A 16,553-nucleotide genomic window follows, 5' to 3' on the forward strand; every position below is an offset into this window, starting at 1 on the left:
TTGTCAAGATTATCTCCCTGAATACAGTGTGTAAGTATCAAACTTTTGGTAGTGACAAAGCTTTTTTCTATAATGAACCAGGGAAAAATCAACTTACAATCTGCAAATAAACATCATCCCTGCAGCATGTTGTGCATGCTGGCTAACTGTCACACTATAATGACTTACTGGGACTCCTTATCACAGCAGAGCAGTGTTTTATCCAGACCACCTAAACTGAGACCAAGACAAGAACAAGACTTTTAGACCAAGTCATGAACACAGCTAAAGTGTATCGAGACCGTGACAAGACCAAGAAATTGAGAGTTTAGTCCCAAGATGAGACAGAGACAATCAAAAAGTGGTCTTGAAAATGGTTTTGATATCAAAACAGATCTCAAGTATTACAGCTCTGGAGCAGTTCCATTGTTATTGGTATTAGTAACTATAATCACTATTTTTACGTTTACAATGAATCACATGACTGCTTGTATGTGAGAGGGGCAACTCATAATGACAAACTCACAGAGAACTATCCTCGCCTCTGCAGCTGCCCTCAGAAATACCAAACTTTTTGGTGTTAGTAAATCATTTAGCAGTTGAAGACACAGATCCCCCAGGGTTTGGGGTAGATAAAAACACAATTAAAAGAGAGCAATTATTGAACATTTATCAGTGGGTAAAAAAACGACTGCAAATGAATGCTAATGCTCCTATATCAACTGGTTCTATGAATAAATGTTTGCTAAAAAGTCACCCATATCATCTTCAAAGGTGACTGAATGTCCGTGTTGTGTTTACAGCTTTATGTTCCCAAGTTGCCAAAAAAATATTGGCATTGCTGGTTTAACAAGAAGGCTACCAGGACGCCTCATATTACAAACATTTATCGCTGCGTGGTACCCAGATAGTGTGCTTCTTTTCAACATGAAATAACAGATCTTTGTCACAGAGCTCTTTTGGTCATCACTGAGAGGCTTAGTGACAGATAAGAGAATGAATTGGCCTTTGTTTTATGTTTATATCTTTTCCCTTTTTTATATCTGCGGCTTACTGGCGTGCCAAACAGCTTGAGTTTACTTTTTTTTCCTTCCCTGTTACTGGAATTTTCCTTTGTAAAGCGCACTGACAAAAGCTCAGGTGATTTCCGCATGGGTGACTTTGGGAGGAGGGTGGTCAAAGTTCCAGGTCCAAAGTCAACAAACAGCCACAGTCTTAAGATGAAGGACCCTATCAGCGCCTGCTCTGTGAGTATTTCTTTGAAAAGTTCAGCTCAGTGTTTACTTTTGAAAAGCACTGAGTTCACAATAAGTTTTGAATGTGCATTTTATTCAGAACTAAATTTGTATCGGTCAAACTCAGTGGATTCAGGTCTGTATTGTTTTACGGCAAAGACCTGATGGAGGCTTATTCTTTATCTTTTAGTACAACCAACTCTATCAGAATGTGAAACGATTTTCAAAAAACGGGGAATACTTCTGCAAAGAGCTTATGACAGTGTTTCAGCAAAGGTAGGTTCAACAGAGTCATGGCCTTCAAACTGACTTTTAATGACAGTGGGAGTTACTGTTTGACTCATTGTCTCTCGCTGCAACCTGTTCCTGTTTTAGAGCTGAGCTGGAACATACTTATGCCAAAGGACTACAAAAACTTGCCAGCAAACTCATCAGGGCCTCAAAAGAAATGCCAAACAAGTAAGAGACACGGTGTTTTCAATTAACTGTCTTGTCTGTTTTATGTTGAACATGATATCTTCCTGGGGACTAACTGCCAAGCACTGTACAGAGATAATGGTATCATGGGAAATAACATGCATCGAGCAAGTCAGATGTGATCAAAACACAGGCAGGTGTCGGGCTAATGAGCCCACAGCTCTAACCTTTTCATGCTGGCTCCCCACTCAGTTCCACCTACAGTGCCTGGTGTCATGTGTCAGATGAGATGTACTCGAGAGCAGATGCCCACAGGTAGTTTTCTACCCAAGTTCACCCATTAACTGTGCCTGTCCACAGAGTAAAACCAGATATGTTAAATATGGTGTGTTCTCCTTCCCAGGTCATTAGGAAATGCATTTCAGCAAGAGGCAATTCTGGAAATACGACAAGTCTTAGACGAGCACAATAAGAGGAAGAGGCCTGTATGGGACTTATCTTTATATCAGTATATCTGTCTGTTTAATCTTCCAGTCATAATGTGTCTCCAACCTTTTCTGTGCATTAATAGCTTGACAGTGCCATTGAAAGAACTGGAAAACTTGTTACTGCTAATTGGAGTGAGCAACTCAAGGTAAATCAAATAAAGCATGTTTTAAATAGCAGAGATGTGAGTCAGCTGACGGAGCTGCTGCAGTTATTATTAGCATGCTGGTCCATAAATGCTTTATCCTTTAAAAAGTTTGCGTGACTATGATGGTAAACTATAGAGTGAAGCCTTTACAGTATATATAATGTATAATAGATACCTGCATTATGCATTACAATGCATGCATAATGCATTCCTGAGTTGATATAAGCTTTAATAATGCATTATGGGTTGTTAAAACAGTTACAAGCCACGAAGAAATAGGATTAAAATACTCCACAAATTGAAGGATTATAGTGGTTTGTGATCATTAAAAAACGATTCCATGACTGTTACATGATATAAAGACTTAGAAACGTCTTGTAAAGAGACTAAGATGACCAATCATGCTCTTTGTTCAACTTATGGTTGCAAAACAGCACCATGATGTTCACATAACTTTACAGCCTGTTCTGCAAAATGGGTAAAGTGATCATGAGTGTGACTGAATTTATGAAGCATTATAAAAAAACTTTGGCTGACACTACAAAACACCATACATCATCAGGTTTATAGCAACTTTTAGACTATGTATGTCTATGTGTTAGTATAAATGTGTTAGGATGCATTATGTAACTGCTAGATGAGGAATTTGTTGTCATTTTACATGACATATCTAAAACGTGCGATAAGAAAAACAGGTTTTCTCCATGAAATCAAGATAACATGGCATGAATACTTGATTACCAAAAGGTCACTTTGTGGGTGGAGCATTCCTTAAAAGTAAATAGATAAATAGATAGATATTCATCATATAAATTATTCAGCAGGCAGTTGTAATTTAATCAGCTATACACACTGCCACTCTCGTAGCCAGTTTGCACTTGCTCAAAGTAACACGCTAAATGTAACCTTATTCAGAGTTTTCTTAGGCCTATATGACTTTGTTATAGTTGTAATTTGTTAATGTGGATTGTTATGTTTCCTCTTCTGAAACAGATAAAGAAGAAATTAGTTGGACTAACAAGAGAGCATGAGGCTTTGTTCAACTTTGTGGAGAACAACAGACAAATCTGCACAGAAAAAGAAAAACAAAAGGTTCAGTATCTGGCAACCAACCCAATTTTTCATCTCTAAATATGTTACCATTAACTGGGAAAAGTTGCTTGCTGATAAAGCTGCCAACACATTTGCTAAAAAAAATTTCCCCCCTGTTCTTGACTGCAGATGCTGAACAGGCTGACTAAGTCAGCAGAGATGCAGGCGCGGGTGGATGAGGAGTACTTTAATATTAACATGGAGGGGCATCAGATGAGACTCAAGTGGGAAAACACACTGAAAAACTGCTACCAGGTGCGGAAAAATTCTCTCCTGCCTCTCATCCTGCGGGCATTTAGCTGCTCTCCTTATCTAGAGAGGCTTTTTGTGAGTGAATAGGTACAGCAGGGTCAGTGTCTTGCTCAAGGACAACTCGTTTGTGATGAGAGTTGAACCAGTGAGCTTTTGGTCTCAGAAAATGCTCTACGAGCACACCCAAGTATGCTGTTTGGAGCACCAAATTACCACAATCCACTCAGTGTATTCTTCAACTTCTTTCATGCTGTTTTCTCTTAGATACACACAGCGTGCAGCTAAGAATGACAGCTTTTGATTATCTTTTCAATCACTATGACCTTGTCTTCCTCAGTGCCTTTGCTCAAATTTTACCAATCCTCCAACACAGGATGATGTGTTCAGCATTACATACTGCGCATAGCAAAAGACAAGCACAGGATTAAATGTGCTGCACTTTCTGCTTTTTCAGATCATACTGGAGCTGGAGAAGCAGCGGATTGAAGTTCTTTGCAATACTTTGAATAGATACAACCTCCATATGTCCAGTTTTGGGCAAACCCTCAAACATGTAAGAAACCCTGATCTCGATCCTGCGAACAACTGTGCACTAAATTCCTTGATAACTTTTTTTTTGCCACTTCCAGGGACAAAGGCAGATAGAACAGACAGTCCAAAGGGTGGACATGGATAAAGACATACAAACTCTGATGGAGGAAAACAGCATCACAGATGAAGATCACAAAACTGAGTTCTTGATGGCTGATTATTTTGTAAGTCTGCAATTTTTTGCTCTGGGAAAGCTTGTCAGCAGGCCACACTCATGCAGTGAGTCACTCATTCAAAGACACACCCAGTCATCTCTGCAGGGGGTGTCTTCTGATGGGGGCATAGAAGCTGCAGAAATAAAGACGTATTTATCATTTATGTGACAAGGCCTGACATTAAGGCTGTTTTTAAGTGTGATCTGCTGTTTATTTACTGTTTTTTATATGTCTCCCACACATTTTATTCCGATGAATATTAAAAACTTTTCCATAATATTTTACCCAACTTAAATGTCTTTATCTACATAGTTTATAGTAGGTAGGATAGCAATACAGTCACATGGTACATTATTAAACATAGATGCACAAACTGCTAGCACACAACTGCTAACTTTACTCACTCGTTAGATGATCCACTGCCACCCAGCTGCATGTGCCAATAAACCAGACCAGCACATATGGCCACTTTGCAAACTCTCGGGGCCACGCCCCTTTTTTTGAAATTGAAAATGGAATATTTAACAGATGTTAATACAATTTGACGTGTGTTCGGATTATATTTTTGACTATTTTACTTCTACTGCTACTTTATTAACTTCTGTTTTATAGATATGTCTAATAACTGTTTTGTGACCATATGAACATATTTAAAAATATATATATATTTCAAGCTTTTCAAAAACACCCTCTTAAATCCAATCCCTTTCCAGGCCTGAAAAACAGTTTTCTTAATTTTACAACTTTTCCAGGAATTTTATGACCCTGGGAACCCGGTTTTTAACACATTGTGTGTTCATTTTTAAATTAAGTAGTTGTCAGGTTGCACTCACTCTCGCTTGAAAATATTATAGTAATCCCAATGGGATTTATTTGACTTAATAAAAGGTTTTATACTCTATACAGATGTGCAGAAGGCAAAGCAGCAGTGACCATAGCATGTTTGAAAAATTTCCAGGAAATGCTCGCAGCACCTAGGCACAGATAGCATTAATGTTAGATTTTAGTCATCTTTGTTACTGATGCGTGATCTGTGCTCTGGATGCACCAGGAGGAGGACAGCAAATCACTGATGGCCAAAGACCGAAGAAAAGAGGCCATCAAACTCAAACTCCAGCGTCTGCAGGACAGCGTTATGAAAACAAAGAAAGACCGCGAAGGTGAGTTCAGCACATTACCCATTAAATAACGCATCAAAATTACACAATATAATCTGACATAAGCGGAATAGTATATAATAGTATAGTTTTATAGTAATAGTTTTGTTTCTAAGTCACCTTTGACATTCTCATTCAGGAATTGAAAAACTGATGAAAACGTACTCTGAAAACCCATCTTTTTCAAACCAAAAGAACCTTGAGGAAACTGAGCAGCAGATTGATGAGGTAAACACTGAACAGTGTTTGTAGAGTCGGTGGATAGATATTGGTGTGTACGCATGGGTATTTAGTTTAAATTTATTATGAATCAGATCTGCTGAAGTGTTCACTAAAGCCATCTCGTTACTTGTAGTGTACGCTAAAACTGGATCTCCTCGAGGCCACTTTCTACAAACTCTCTGTATCACTGTCTGAATTAGAGGGGAGACCCAAACCCTTTCATCGATTTGGTGACAGCATTGTGAAATGGAAAGAAAAGGTAAGACTGTATCATCTTAAGGACATGAGGTATGTTGTGGGTCAGTGGTAGCCTATTGTTTAAGAGTTTTTAAAATCCGGGTAAAGTGATAATTAAAATGTGTGTTTGTCAAATCACAGAAAGATTTGTTTTTAAACACCTGACCAAATTTGAATGACCAAAAAACACGCCAAGTATGTAAAAGAAGGTCGAAAAATCATGAAAGAATAAACAGTATTCTCTGATCTGAAACACTGGGGGCGTGTCCGCTGGAGGAGCGGAGGCCACGCCCAATCCCGGGACAATGCTAATGATGAGTCTTGTTTTTATACTGCTACACTGTCAGGGGCGGGATTATGCTGAGTATAGCTCCATTGCATCATCGAGCTATGGTTTTAGGCCCGCCCAAAAAATCTTAAAACAGGAAAAGGGTGAAAAAACAGTCAACCGTCTAACTCCACAGTTCAGTACGATAGTGAAGGGTCTTTGTAACATGTTTTCAACAATCAGTTTCCAACATTTAGAATATGTAATGAAACAAATCTCTGAATTCACTTTACCTGGACTTTAAATTGTAATGTCCATGGTTTTAATGCTCAAAACTAGAGAAAAGTAATGGAGGAGAGTTACAACTCAGCTAACGAGGACACTATCAGTTAGAGCTGTCAAATGATTAATTTTTAACATCACGATTAATCGCAGAATGTCTATATTTAACCGCGATTAATCACATTTTAGGGCTGTTTTGGCACTATTAGCACTGACTTTTGCTGGGTAAAAAAGGATCGTGTGAAAGGGTTGCTGGTCATAGTGAAACAGCATTTGAGTCTACATTTTTTATGTGCTGTTTGTGTTATGATGAATTAGGGAACAGCTGGGTTGGTGAGTTAAATGGTGACATTTTAACTGTCTCAAATGTTACAGGACAGTGATTCCCAGCCTTTTTAGTCAGATGAGCACAAGTCCTCCTACATCACCACCACCTGTCATGTTTCAAATGTGTTTATCATTTAACCGAATGTCATCTAAAGCTATACATATTCTCAGTTTTTTATGCAAGACAATGTTGACAGTATATAGGCTTGCTCCCCTTTTATTCTTTTAGTTAGTTTTAGGTTTTTTTTAAAAGTTTTTTAAGTATAGTTTGCATTCATAATATGTCTGAGAAGTTGGATATTGTGTATTAGTCAAATCAGGTCAGTTTAATTTCTATGGCCCCGAAATCACAAATTTACAATCTGTCCAGCATATAACATCCTCCATCCTTAAATCACAGTTATAGGATATTATTTGACACAAACTATTTTTCCATCTAAGGACTGCGAGCACAGCGTTGTCCAACTGACTCGTCCAGTCAAACTCAGGAGGACCCCGTTCAGGTCCCGACAATCACTGAGAGCTTCCATTATTTACAAAGGGCCTGTTCAGTTTGGGACGCAGCGGTCTGTGGAGGCTTTACCAAATGCCACCGACAAAGTCACCGCTACAGCTATAACACACGAGACCGCAGCTGCCGAGTGTGGCAGCACCGTCAACGGAGCCCTGCCGCACACTGATGACGAGAAAGAACAAGGTAATGCATTTCCAGAGCAAAACAAAGATTTATTTCTATTCAGCACATTGGAGTGAAAGCAATGACAAACGTCAACAATGAACAGGTCAAAGTACGCCGGAGCTGTGCAGTATCGGAAAATGCAAGGCCCTGTACGATTTCACACCTGAACACGACGATGAGCTGACTTTGACAGAAGGTAAGTGGCAACTCAAGTGCAGATTATATAAAACAGCAAAGGTGTAAAACACATCACAAAAAATGACTGCATTTTTTGTTTCATAGGAGATCTTCTAGAAATTTACGGAAAGGAAGAGAACGGTTGGTGGTTTGGCAGACTTAACGGGAAGACGGGTCATTTCCCATCAACCTATGTTGAGGAGCTGCCGGTGTTAGGCAGCATCAGATCATCTGATGCCTGAGTGACTTGACTCATCAACAAGAACATAAAACTCACCCTGGATCAGAGATTCACTGCTGCAATTGCAATTAAATGGCAACAACTGCAAGCCTCATTCCAACTACAAATTATCTTTGTACAGACTGATATTTATAACTTTAAAATTAAAGCAAAAGCAATCAGTTTAAAAATACTTGGTCGTCTGCTGTCAGTCAGGATTTATGATTTTTTTCACTGCTCTCTGTTTAAGTTATTGTGTAATGCTGTAATGGTCGTACTGTATTTTTTTAATCCAAATGATTTTTTTTCTTTATTTATGCTATATTGTGTACAGATGAATTTGACTATAGTGAGTTTAATAAATTTGTATGTTTCTAGATTAATATGATAACCGTGAGTAAAGATGAAGCCTGGGAAAATCAAACTGTATACTTATCCCCACCAGCTTTAAACTGAGTAATAACATGAGGAAATAAAACTGTTCACCTCTACTGTGAATGATGAGCAATGACTTAATTCATCCGAAGAACATCTGCAGTAAACTGGTTAATTTTTAAGGATTTAGAGACATTCACTCCTGAACACCTGTTTTCTGGAGGCCTATCTCCAGGGTTTGAAACTATGCCATAAAAAGTTTCCTCTGAACTGCAACACGACCGTGCTGAGGAATTAGAACACTTGGACATAAAATGTACCTGTATTTATACAGCAAAAAGTCAATTTTTTTAAATTGTACTTTTTATTTATTGTCCACAGACATCTTTATTAAATCCAAAAAATATATTAGTGAAGAAAAAAATAGGGAGTGTGGTACTGGGTCAAGAAACTTGGTGTTGGGGAAGGGGAAGGCATCCCAGGGATTTGGATTCTAAGTCAATAATCTTTAACTGATATATGGATAAAAATGTCATTTAGTACCACATCTATTCGCCCTGACAAGGCATTTTTAGACATGTACTGTAGATAAACACTGAAAATTGCGCTCCATGTCTACATTAGTCCACACTGCAGAAAGAACTTCATGACATGGTATTTTTTTTCCCCCCGTCCTTACAGTCTCAGCAGCGCGCCTTTGAGATAAACTCCTTCCTGACGTTTGCCAGGAACGCTGCTAAGTTATTGGTCTCCTGAAGTCGGCTTTCCAAGACTGGCAAACACTCGAGCACGGGGTCACTTGACACAACTGTAGAAATTGAAGATTCAATTAAATCGAGTGATATGTCATCTTTTTATTATTGTCAATAAATCCCCTGACGAGACCAAAGCCGGCAGTGCGTTAGTCTGTCTCTCAACTCTTTTGAAATATGCAGTTTTATTTTCAAATAATTTCCTGAAAGAGCTGGGCAATGTAATTTCATCAAACAGGAGTAAATACTGCATTTGTCAGGGACTATTTTATGTGGGGGTTAACACACATTTAGTGCTTTAGTGTGTTTTAACAGCATCAGGTCAGTGTATATAGAAATAGTAATTGTGTTCATTTTAATGAAGGACAATGTCAGCCAGTGCAATACTGTGGCATATTTATGCATCTTTTGGTTTGTTTTTTATCATAGAGTTTTTTGGGAAAATAATGGAGCTCTATGGCACAGAGGAACGAGCTATTTGAGAATGTGACTAAACAGGCAATACAGGCACTACTATGAACTGAGTAGAACAGTTCATTAGTGGTTGTGGTTTTCTTGAGTGATTTGTGACAATAAGAATAAAGAATACTGCCGGCCTTTTCTTTTAAATGAAGTCAATGTCATAATTTCAATAAACTGCACAACCTTTTGATATTACAGTTTAGTTTTCTGATATACAGTGTGTGTGTGTGTGTGTGTGTGTGTGTGTGTAACTTACTCTGGTATGATCTGTCCTCTTTAATTCCCATTGTGACGACGTAAGCACTATCCGGATCTGAAGGTTTAATATTCCGGAAAACAAACTGCACCTTTTCACCTTTACAAGGACAACAAACACATTCAGTAAATTCAAAATTCATAGTTACTTCAACTAAATAAAGCCATGTCATTACCTATGTGAGTTATTTGCTATTAATGTACTAAAAGCAATGATGATAATGGAAACAGTACTCAAGGAAGATACTCAATATAGAAATACACTTTTGTGTTTGGCATACCTTTAACCAGTTGAGTTTTGCCGAATATTGTTCTTATCTCCATCCCCAAATGATCCTGAAAAACAACTCTGCTTTTCTGGAGATTCCTCAGTCTGGCTTTGTTTGCTTTATTTTGAGACTCAATTACTAAAAAGAGAAAAACAAGTGCATGGGTCAATTACAAGAAAGGCCTTAAGCTACAGTCACATATTAAATTCTCTATCTGCATAATTTCATTTTATTTCATTTCCATATTTAAACTTACACTCTTTTCTCTTTGCAAGTTCTTCTTTAAGTTTCTCTATCTTCTGGATGATGTCATCTTTCTGCATCTCTTTCTGCCGAATCTCAGATACCATTTCAGAGATGGCATGCTGTTTTGTTTTCAATGACGCATTTTTTTGCTCCAAGTCTGGGGGACAAACATTGCATCACTGCGAGCTAACTTTCAAAGGAACAATAATGCCTCTGAAGCATCATTACATTCTGTGTGAAACAAGTATGAGCCCATAGTCTGAATAACACACTATCAATTATTCCACACATGGAAACAGTTTTAGCACTGGAACAAAAATTCAGATGGTGTGGGTCCAATATAAATAACTTCAACAATATTGTAAACATACAAACACATATAACTGAGAATATGGTAAACATGTACAACACAGATGCAATGCTTTGTGGCCTAATGCATAAACTCACCTTTTTTAAATGCCTGTATTGTATCAAACAGAATCTCAGCGTCCTTGCATTTCCTTATACATGTATCTGCAAAAAAGGAGAAACATATTCTGACTTATTAAGACAGCTTTATTTCCTTTGTTGGTGTATGCGATGTTAATGTTGTAATTTTATTGTTTACAGTTTGCAGCCTAAGTGCAAACATTATTGACTATCTATTTTACTAACTAGGATCCTAATACACAATATGTCAAACATACCATGTGCAGACTTCACAAACTGTCTGTGGGATTGGCATAATTCGGTAGTTGCATCAATTATCTCTCCATATGTTTTGAGCTGTTTGTTGTGGATCTCCTCCATCGCACTGGTGAACCTGATACTCATGTTTGGATCAGTAATGGATGACATGATGCTCACAATCTGCAATAAAAACAATAGACAGTAAGATGCTTATCATGTGCACAAAAATTCTCACCTTGCATTGCACTTTTTCTAAAAAATATTTTATCTTGGTTGTCTTGACTCTGGACTGTACACTGCAAAAAATGTTTGTAAAATGAACAGCAAGGTGCTGTAAAATCACGACATCATAAAATTGAAAACAGGAAAACAATGTAACAGTGTTCAATTTACAGTAATATTTTGTAAAGCACTAAATGGAAAAAAACCCTCAATTTTAAAGTATGAATGTAATATAATAATATTTCTTTGTAGAATTTACAGATTACTGCAGTTAATTTACCAGTCCATAACAGCTATTTGAAATTGAAAGAAAAATAATGATGGTTTTCCAATGTGTAGATTTTTAATTATTAATTTAATTAGAGGATTTTTACAGATGCAGGTGACTGGTGATAGAAGTATAGAAAGTCTTCCTTTTTTAATATATAAATATAATTTAATTATAAATATTGTAATTTGAACAGTTTTACAGTTGAATTACAAACTTTAAATTGTAAAATTTAGGAGTTGATCTGTAAAGTTGTTTACATCTTCACTGTATGTTTTACAGAATTATTATGGCAACCACAGCTGCAGTTTTTTTCCGTAAAAACAACGGATTTCTTTTTCACAGTATAGATGTTAACATCAATAGTGTATTATGAGTGCAAACTAAATTAACTTCAAGATAAGTTGAGGTTAAAGATGAAAACAAAGATCAGCCAAAGTGCAACAGCCCAAAGCTGATGATATGCAGCCCGATTACTGAAAATACTACAATAACGTTAAGACAACGGCACCAGACAGCTATAATAATGTTAAACAGAAAAAATGCATATGGCACGAATCAATACTTCCACCTGCAGACATACAGTTACATTAAAACCTGCAATGCAGGTCTGTATGGTTGACAGCTCGGGATTTAATGAAGTGAAGAGGACTAAATAAAGTAACAAAACTGATATTGAGTTGGGATTGTTTTCGCAAACTTTCAGAAAACATCAGCAGCTTTTCCGCAACACAAGCAACTTATCTCCGCGGCAGTCGTTGTAAGTGTGGTGACAGAAAACAATGACAATAACTGAGGCTCGGTCTCCATCGCAGTGAGCTAACGTTAGCTGGGAGACATTAGCAGTTAGTTAGCCGTTAGCTTGCCCCGAACTTGCGATACTTACGGAGGAAATGAAACCAATTGGTTGGTTTACAAATAAAAATTGTATTAGCTAACGTCAGTTTCTTTAAATAAGGATGCAATAATGTTACTCACATGTAGTGTGGCGGTTGATATTTCTGATTTGACGCCGTGTCTTTATACTGAACCAGTCGTTATTTTCAAAAATCCGCGGTATGCATGCGGAAGGCGGGGAGTAGATACCGGAAATGACGCTTTCTCGTTCACTTCCGCTTACATATTAGAAAAATAAGACCTTTTACAATTCAGTATTTTCTCATGTGTTATTTGAACAGAAAACGTGGCGATTGTGAGATTGTGTTATTTCACGCTGAAGCTTTAAATACAGTGAAGAAGAGCCCTTTGACGCTCCCGTAACGCATCCTTTAAGTTTTTATTGTGATTTTATGCCACCTTGCGGTGAAACTAGGGAAGTTCAAGTGGGCCCAAAATCAGGTTCAAAATACAGGTTATTGTATATCAAAATACTATTATTGACGCTTTTGAAATGCATATGTTCTAATAAAGGCAGATTTAAAATTGAAAGAAAACAGAGATGATGGATCCACTGAATATAACCATGGATGCCAGATGGACTGTGTTTTTCAGTTTCAGCATTATGGGAAGCCCATTTTGTTGCTATGCTCACTGAGAAAGAGAATATTAATGAGGCTGAAGGGATCTAGGGGGTCACGTAGGTCACTGTCTCTTTCAGTGTGTACAATGGCTAATATGTAACAACTATAAAAGCAATGGTCTGCAAAACATCTACTGGCTACGCAATCAGAGTGTAAACAGTTTTTGTAACATCTCTTAAAATGCTGAGCTCTCATGACGTAAGAACACATTATTTTATTCCTTGTGGGTTCAAACTGAAGAGCTTGCAGTTGTTGCCATGGCTCCGTTGAATGATTTATGATGCCAGGTTGAGATATAAAGCTACCGTCGGTGTGGAAGCGGTTCATGATGCTTTGACTGGTGTTGAAGCTGTTGCACACAGAAAGGGATGGATTTTGTTTACAGCAGTGGGGTGCTGGTTATACAGCACCTCCAAAACAACCATAGGGAATACCACGACTTTCTCAACTTCATGTCAACAGTAGGAGACCCTCGTAATATTTTTTCAGTTTATTTTCCCCTCTGGTTTCATCTCAGTCATAATGTGGGCACCAAGATGATATGGGTGGCTGTTGTTAGTGACTGGTTAAATCTTATTTTCAAATGGTAAGCCAACTCTGGGGTTAATATTTTATCTTTCAAGGCATTTTGATGGTGATTTTAACCAAATACTTGTTTTTCAGGATTATGTTTGAGCAGCGACCGTACTGGTGGGTGCAAGAAACTCACATCTACAGCAACGATTCTTTCCCACATATCGAGCAATTTCACATCACGTGTGAAACAGGGCCAGGTTAGCATGCATTCAATATATTTTAGCAAATGCCACAACAAATAACACAATCTAGCACTGCCAAGCACTTTCTTTGATGTTTCTTTACGCAGGTAGTCCATCTGGTCACGCCATGGGCTCAGCGTGCGTGTGGTATGTGATGATCACCTCTGCTCTCAGCTTCATCAGGCCCTCCTCCACTGTTGCTTCTGTGCAGAGTTTTCAAAGGTGAGTGGATATTTTGTATCACAAATCAGCAGTGGTTTCTGTAATAATGGTCGTAACCAAATATGTCCATGCTCACAGGTTTCGTCTTCTGAGTTCATGTCTGTGGATGGTTTTTTGGTTCATTCAAATAAGCGTTTGCATCTCCCGGGTTTTTGTTGCAACACATTTCCCACATCAGGTTATCCTCGGCCTTTTAGCTGGTGAGTTTTTTTCTTGCTGTCACAAATTCCCTGAGCTAAAATGTTTTAAGCTAACTAATAATTCTGTTTTTTCTACAATGTGTAGGTATGCTGGTTGCCGAAGCATTTGATCACATCCCCTCAGTCTACAATGCAAGCTTGAAAGTGTACCTCCAGGCCACTGTTTCCCTTTTCTCTTCAGCCATTTGCTTTTACCTCCTCCTCAAACTGACTGACATCAATCCCTTGTGGTCAGTTACTAAAGCCAAGAAGTGGTGCGCTAACCCAGATTGGATCCATCTTGACACAACACCTTTTGCCGGTCTGGTGAGAAACCTGGGAGCCCTGTTCGGTCTGGGCCTGGCGGTGAACTCTCAGATGTTCATTCAGAGCTGTAAGGGGAAGAACGGCTGCAAAACCAGATTCAAACTCATGTGTGTGACAGCAACTCTCACGTCTCTGCAGCTGTATGACTTTAAAATGCCCACACACACCGAGCTTCTGTTTTACATTTTATCTTTTTGTAAGAGCGCTTCGGTTCCTCTTGGTGTGGTTGCTGTTATTCCCTACTGTGTTCATTTGTTGATCGGAGATGAAGACAGGAAGTTGGCTTAGATGATAAATGAACTGTGATGTTTTGTAACATTGTTCTCGCCACTCTTGAATTAGCATTAAAGGATATCAACTAGGTCAGGTGGATACATACCTGTCTGACTGTTTTTCAGGTCTTGCACAAGCAGTGAAACTGCGATATGTGTTGGGTTAGAATAAGTTCTTATGTGGTCTAACTTTATGTGATGAATGCATGACATGTCGCCTGATTTTTTCTCTTTGCTTCTGTTTGTTTTACATGTACACTATAATTCACTGTATGAGTGTATATGTAAAGCATTTAAATGATTGCTGTAAATAAAGTGGCTAACATTTTTATGTATTTGGAATTCATACTTTCCTTATTCAATAGTTGAAAAGGATAAATGTCATCACTTTCATTTAGGAGATACTTTTGGCCAAAGCAACTTTTTTTTTATTCCACAAAAAGGGCGAAACACCAGGAGCAACGTTAGGTTCAGTGTTTTCTTGCTCAAGATATTTTAGATTAGATAAATAATAAGAGTTTATTTTATGCTTGAGACCTGAAACAAGGTCATACGTCAACTTAAAAAAAACTTTCAAAGGCATAATTATCTTTGTCGCTCTAACAATTAATGCTTGCTTTTTCCTTTTGTAGAACATATAAGTGACAATACACTTAAATTAAATATTTTATATGTCATAGATTTCTGAAGGTTTCCAACATTTAGATTATGCTACAACATAAGAACAATAACCTGGAGATCCTTCCATTCAAAAGTGTGAAATCACTTGTTACACTGATGTGTTCTGTCTTTCCCTCAGTAGCTGCTGTTTTAACAGAAATAAACACATTAATTCAGGCACCAAATGTATTAATTATGTTTGAAATAGGCTCATTTGCCCCCAAAGAAGAATTGAATGATTTAAATTTCCATTTATTCAGTGTCCCCATAATGTTGCATGACAGGTGAGAATAAAGTTGTAACCTTTCTTTCCTAAAAATAACCCTCAAATTTGAATTTGTTTTCTAGTCCATAAAAGTGATACCAACCCTCGATCACTGTAGAACTCAACAGTACAATTTGGCTTTAATAATTTGGGAAGCAGTTTTTCCGTGGGCTCTCGCCAGTCTACTCAGTGGTTAGACTGAATAGGTTTAAACTGTGATTTATCAGTCTATAGTATGTTCGGCTGATATTTCCTGATTCAGTTCCAACAGTGCTAATAATACAAACCATCTATCTCTATTTTGACGTTTTAAGAATAACTGTTAAACCAACACATTGCCAGCTGATTTCTGCTTGTTAAAGTCATCATTGTGCATTTGACACTGAAACAGGAACCTGTTTGTCCTAATTTTCAATTGTTTTTACCAGTGACTGGTGGTTTCTTATATTCTTATGTAACCTTTGCTCAGAGGGGCCCTTATCTCTTTTTGCCCTTTTATTTGTCTTGCTTCACAACTATAAAGTGTTTTGTTTTCCATGTAAAAGAAGGACTTTCTATATTCCAAACTTATGAACAGCAATAAACATATTAAGCAGGGCTGATCTTTGGCACCATGACAACAGCTCAACAAACACATCTGACTTATGTTTTAATCTGATTTCCTACTTTTTCAGCACCTCCTAAAGCATTGATGCTTTCCCTCCTGCAGAATCCATGTATGTATGTAGTGTGGATGTGCGCAGCCTATATCCTGCTGAATTACATAATCTCTCATGGGTCACTTAGTTTCTTCAGGCAGCTTCAGATATTAATCAGCCAAATGTAATGAGGTAGAACAGAGTCTCTGATGTAACTAGATTAGACAGATTAGTTAAACTCCCCAGCAAAACCCATTTCCTCATCTTTTC

General features: G+C 37.8%; 3 protein-coding genes across 3 annotated transcripts; 2 read left to right on the top strand and 1 right to left on the bottom strand.

Moving 5' to 3' along the window:
• Positions 1 to 1,130: 1,130 nt before the first annotated feature.
• nostrin (nitric oxide synthase trafficking) lies at positions 1,131 to 8,851 on the top strand. Its single transcript, XM_042494640.1, has 16 exons — positions 1,131 to 1,226; positions 1,405 to 1,490; positions 1,590 to 1,673; positions 1,884 to 1,946; positions 2,035 to 2,116; positions 2,203 to 2,265; positions 3,259 to 3,357; positions 3,487 to 3,612; positions 4,064 to 4,162; positions 4,239 to 4,364; positions 5,407 to 5,515; positions 5,652 to 5,740; positions 5,868 to 5,993; positions 7,290 to 7,545; positions 7,631 to 7,723; positions 7,810 to 8,851. Exons 1-16 carry the CDS (start codon positions 1,131 to 1,133, stop codon positions 7,944 to 7,946), a joined length of 1,734 nt encoding a protein of 577 aa, XP_042350574.1. The 3' UTR covers positions 7,947 to 8,851.
• Positions 8,711 to 12,513, bottom strand: spc25 (SPC25 component of NDC80 kinetochore complex). The gene is made up of 7 exons (XM_042494641.1): positions 12,421 to 12,513; positions 10,970 to 11,132; positions 10,731 to 10,796; positions 10,294 to 10,440; positions 10,050 to 10,175; positions 9,770 to 9,868; positions 8,711 to 9,107 (listed from the first exon to the last, which is right to left on the bottom strand). The coding sequence occupies exons 2-7, from the start codon at positions 11,118 to 11,120 to the stop codon at positions 8,983 to 8,985; spliced, it is 714 nt and encodes a 237-aa protein (XP_042350575.1). The 5' UTR covers positions 11,121 to 11,132; positions 12,421 to 12,513; the 3' UTR covers positions 8,711 to 8,982.
• An 817-nt stretch (positions 12,514 to 13,330) lies between these two features.
• On the top strand, positions 13,331 to 14,736 carry LOC121949431 (glucose-6-phosphatase 2-like). Its single transcript, XM_042495115.1, has 5 exons — positions 13,331 to 13,548; positions 13,626 to 13,735; positions 13,828 to 13,942; positions 14,021 to 14,142; positions 14,228 to 14,736. Exons 1-5 carry the CDS (start codon positions 13,331 to 13,333, stop codon positions 14,734 to 14,736), a joined length of 1,074 nt encoding a protein of 357 aa, XP_042351049.1.
• Positions 14,737 to 16,553: the final 1,817 nt, after the last annotated feature.

Source organism: Plectropomus leopardus, chromosome 10 (assembly GCF_008729295.1).
Source record: "Plectropomus leopardus isolate mb chromosome 10, YSFRI_Pleo_2.0, whole genome shotgun sequence".
NCBI lineage: Eukaryota > Metazoa > Chordata > Actinopteri > Perciformes > Serranidae > Plectropomus > Plectropomus leopardus.

Bases quoted from the DNA above. Each gene is read 5' to 3' on its own strand.
- nostrin (XM_042494640.1), top strand. From the start codon at position 1,131: ATGGGTGACTTTGGGAGGAGGGTGGTCAAAGTTCCAGGTCCAAAGTCA. The intron at 1,947-2,034 runs GTAGTTTTCTAC...TCTCCTTCCCAG, and splicing joins TCGAGAGCAGATGCCCACAG to GTCATTAGGAAATGCATTTC. The intron at 4,163-4,238 runs GTAAGAAACCCT...TGCCACTTCCAG, and splicing joins TTGGGCAAACCCTCAAACAT to GGACAAAGGCAGATAGAACA.
- spc25 (XM_042494641.1), bottom strand. From the start codon at position 11,120: ATGTCATCCATTACTGATCCAAACATGAGTATCAGGTTCACCAGTGCG. The intron at 10,441-10,730 runs GTGAGTTTATGC...TTTGTCCCCCAG, and splicing joins AATACAGGCATTTAAAAAAG to ACTTGGAGCAAAAAAATGCG. The intron at 10,176-10,293 runs GTAAGTTTAAAT...TTCTCTTTTTAG, and splicing joins ACTTGCAAAGAGAAAAGAGT to TAATTGAGTCTCAAAATAAA.
- LOC121949431 (XM_042495115.1), top strand. From the start codon at position 13,331: ATGGATTTTGTTTACAGCAGTGGGGTGCTGGTTATACAGCACCTCCAA. The intron at 13,549-13,625 runs GTAAGCCAACTC...CTTGTTTTTCAG, and splicing joins TTAAATCTTATTTTCAAATG to GATTATGTTTGAGCAGCGAC. The intron at 14,143-14,227 runs GTGAGTTTTTTT...TACAATGTGTAG, and splicing joins TATCCTCGGCCTTTTAGCTG to GTATGCTGGTTGCCGAAGCA.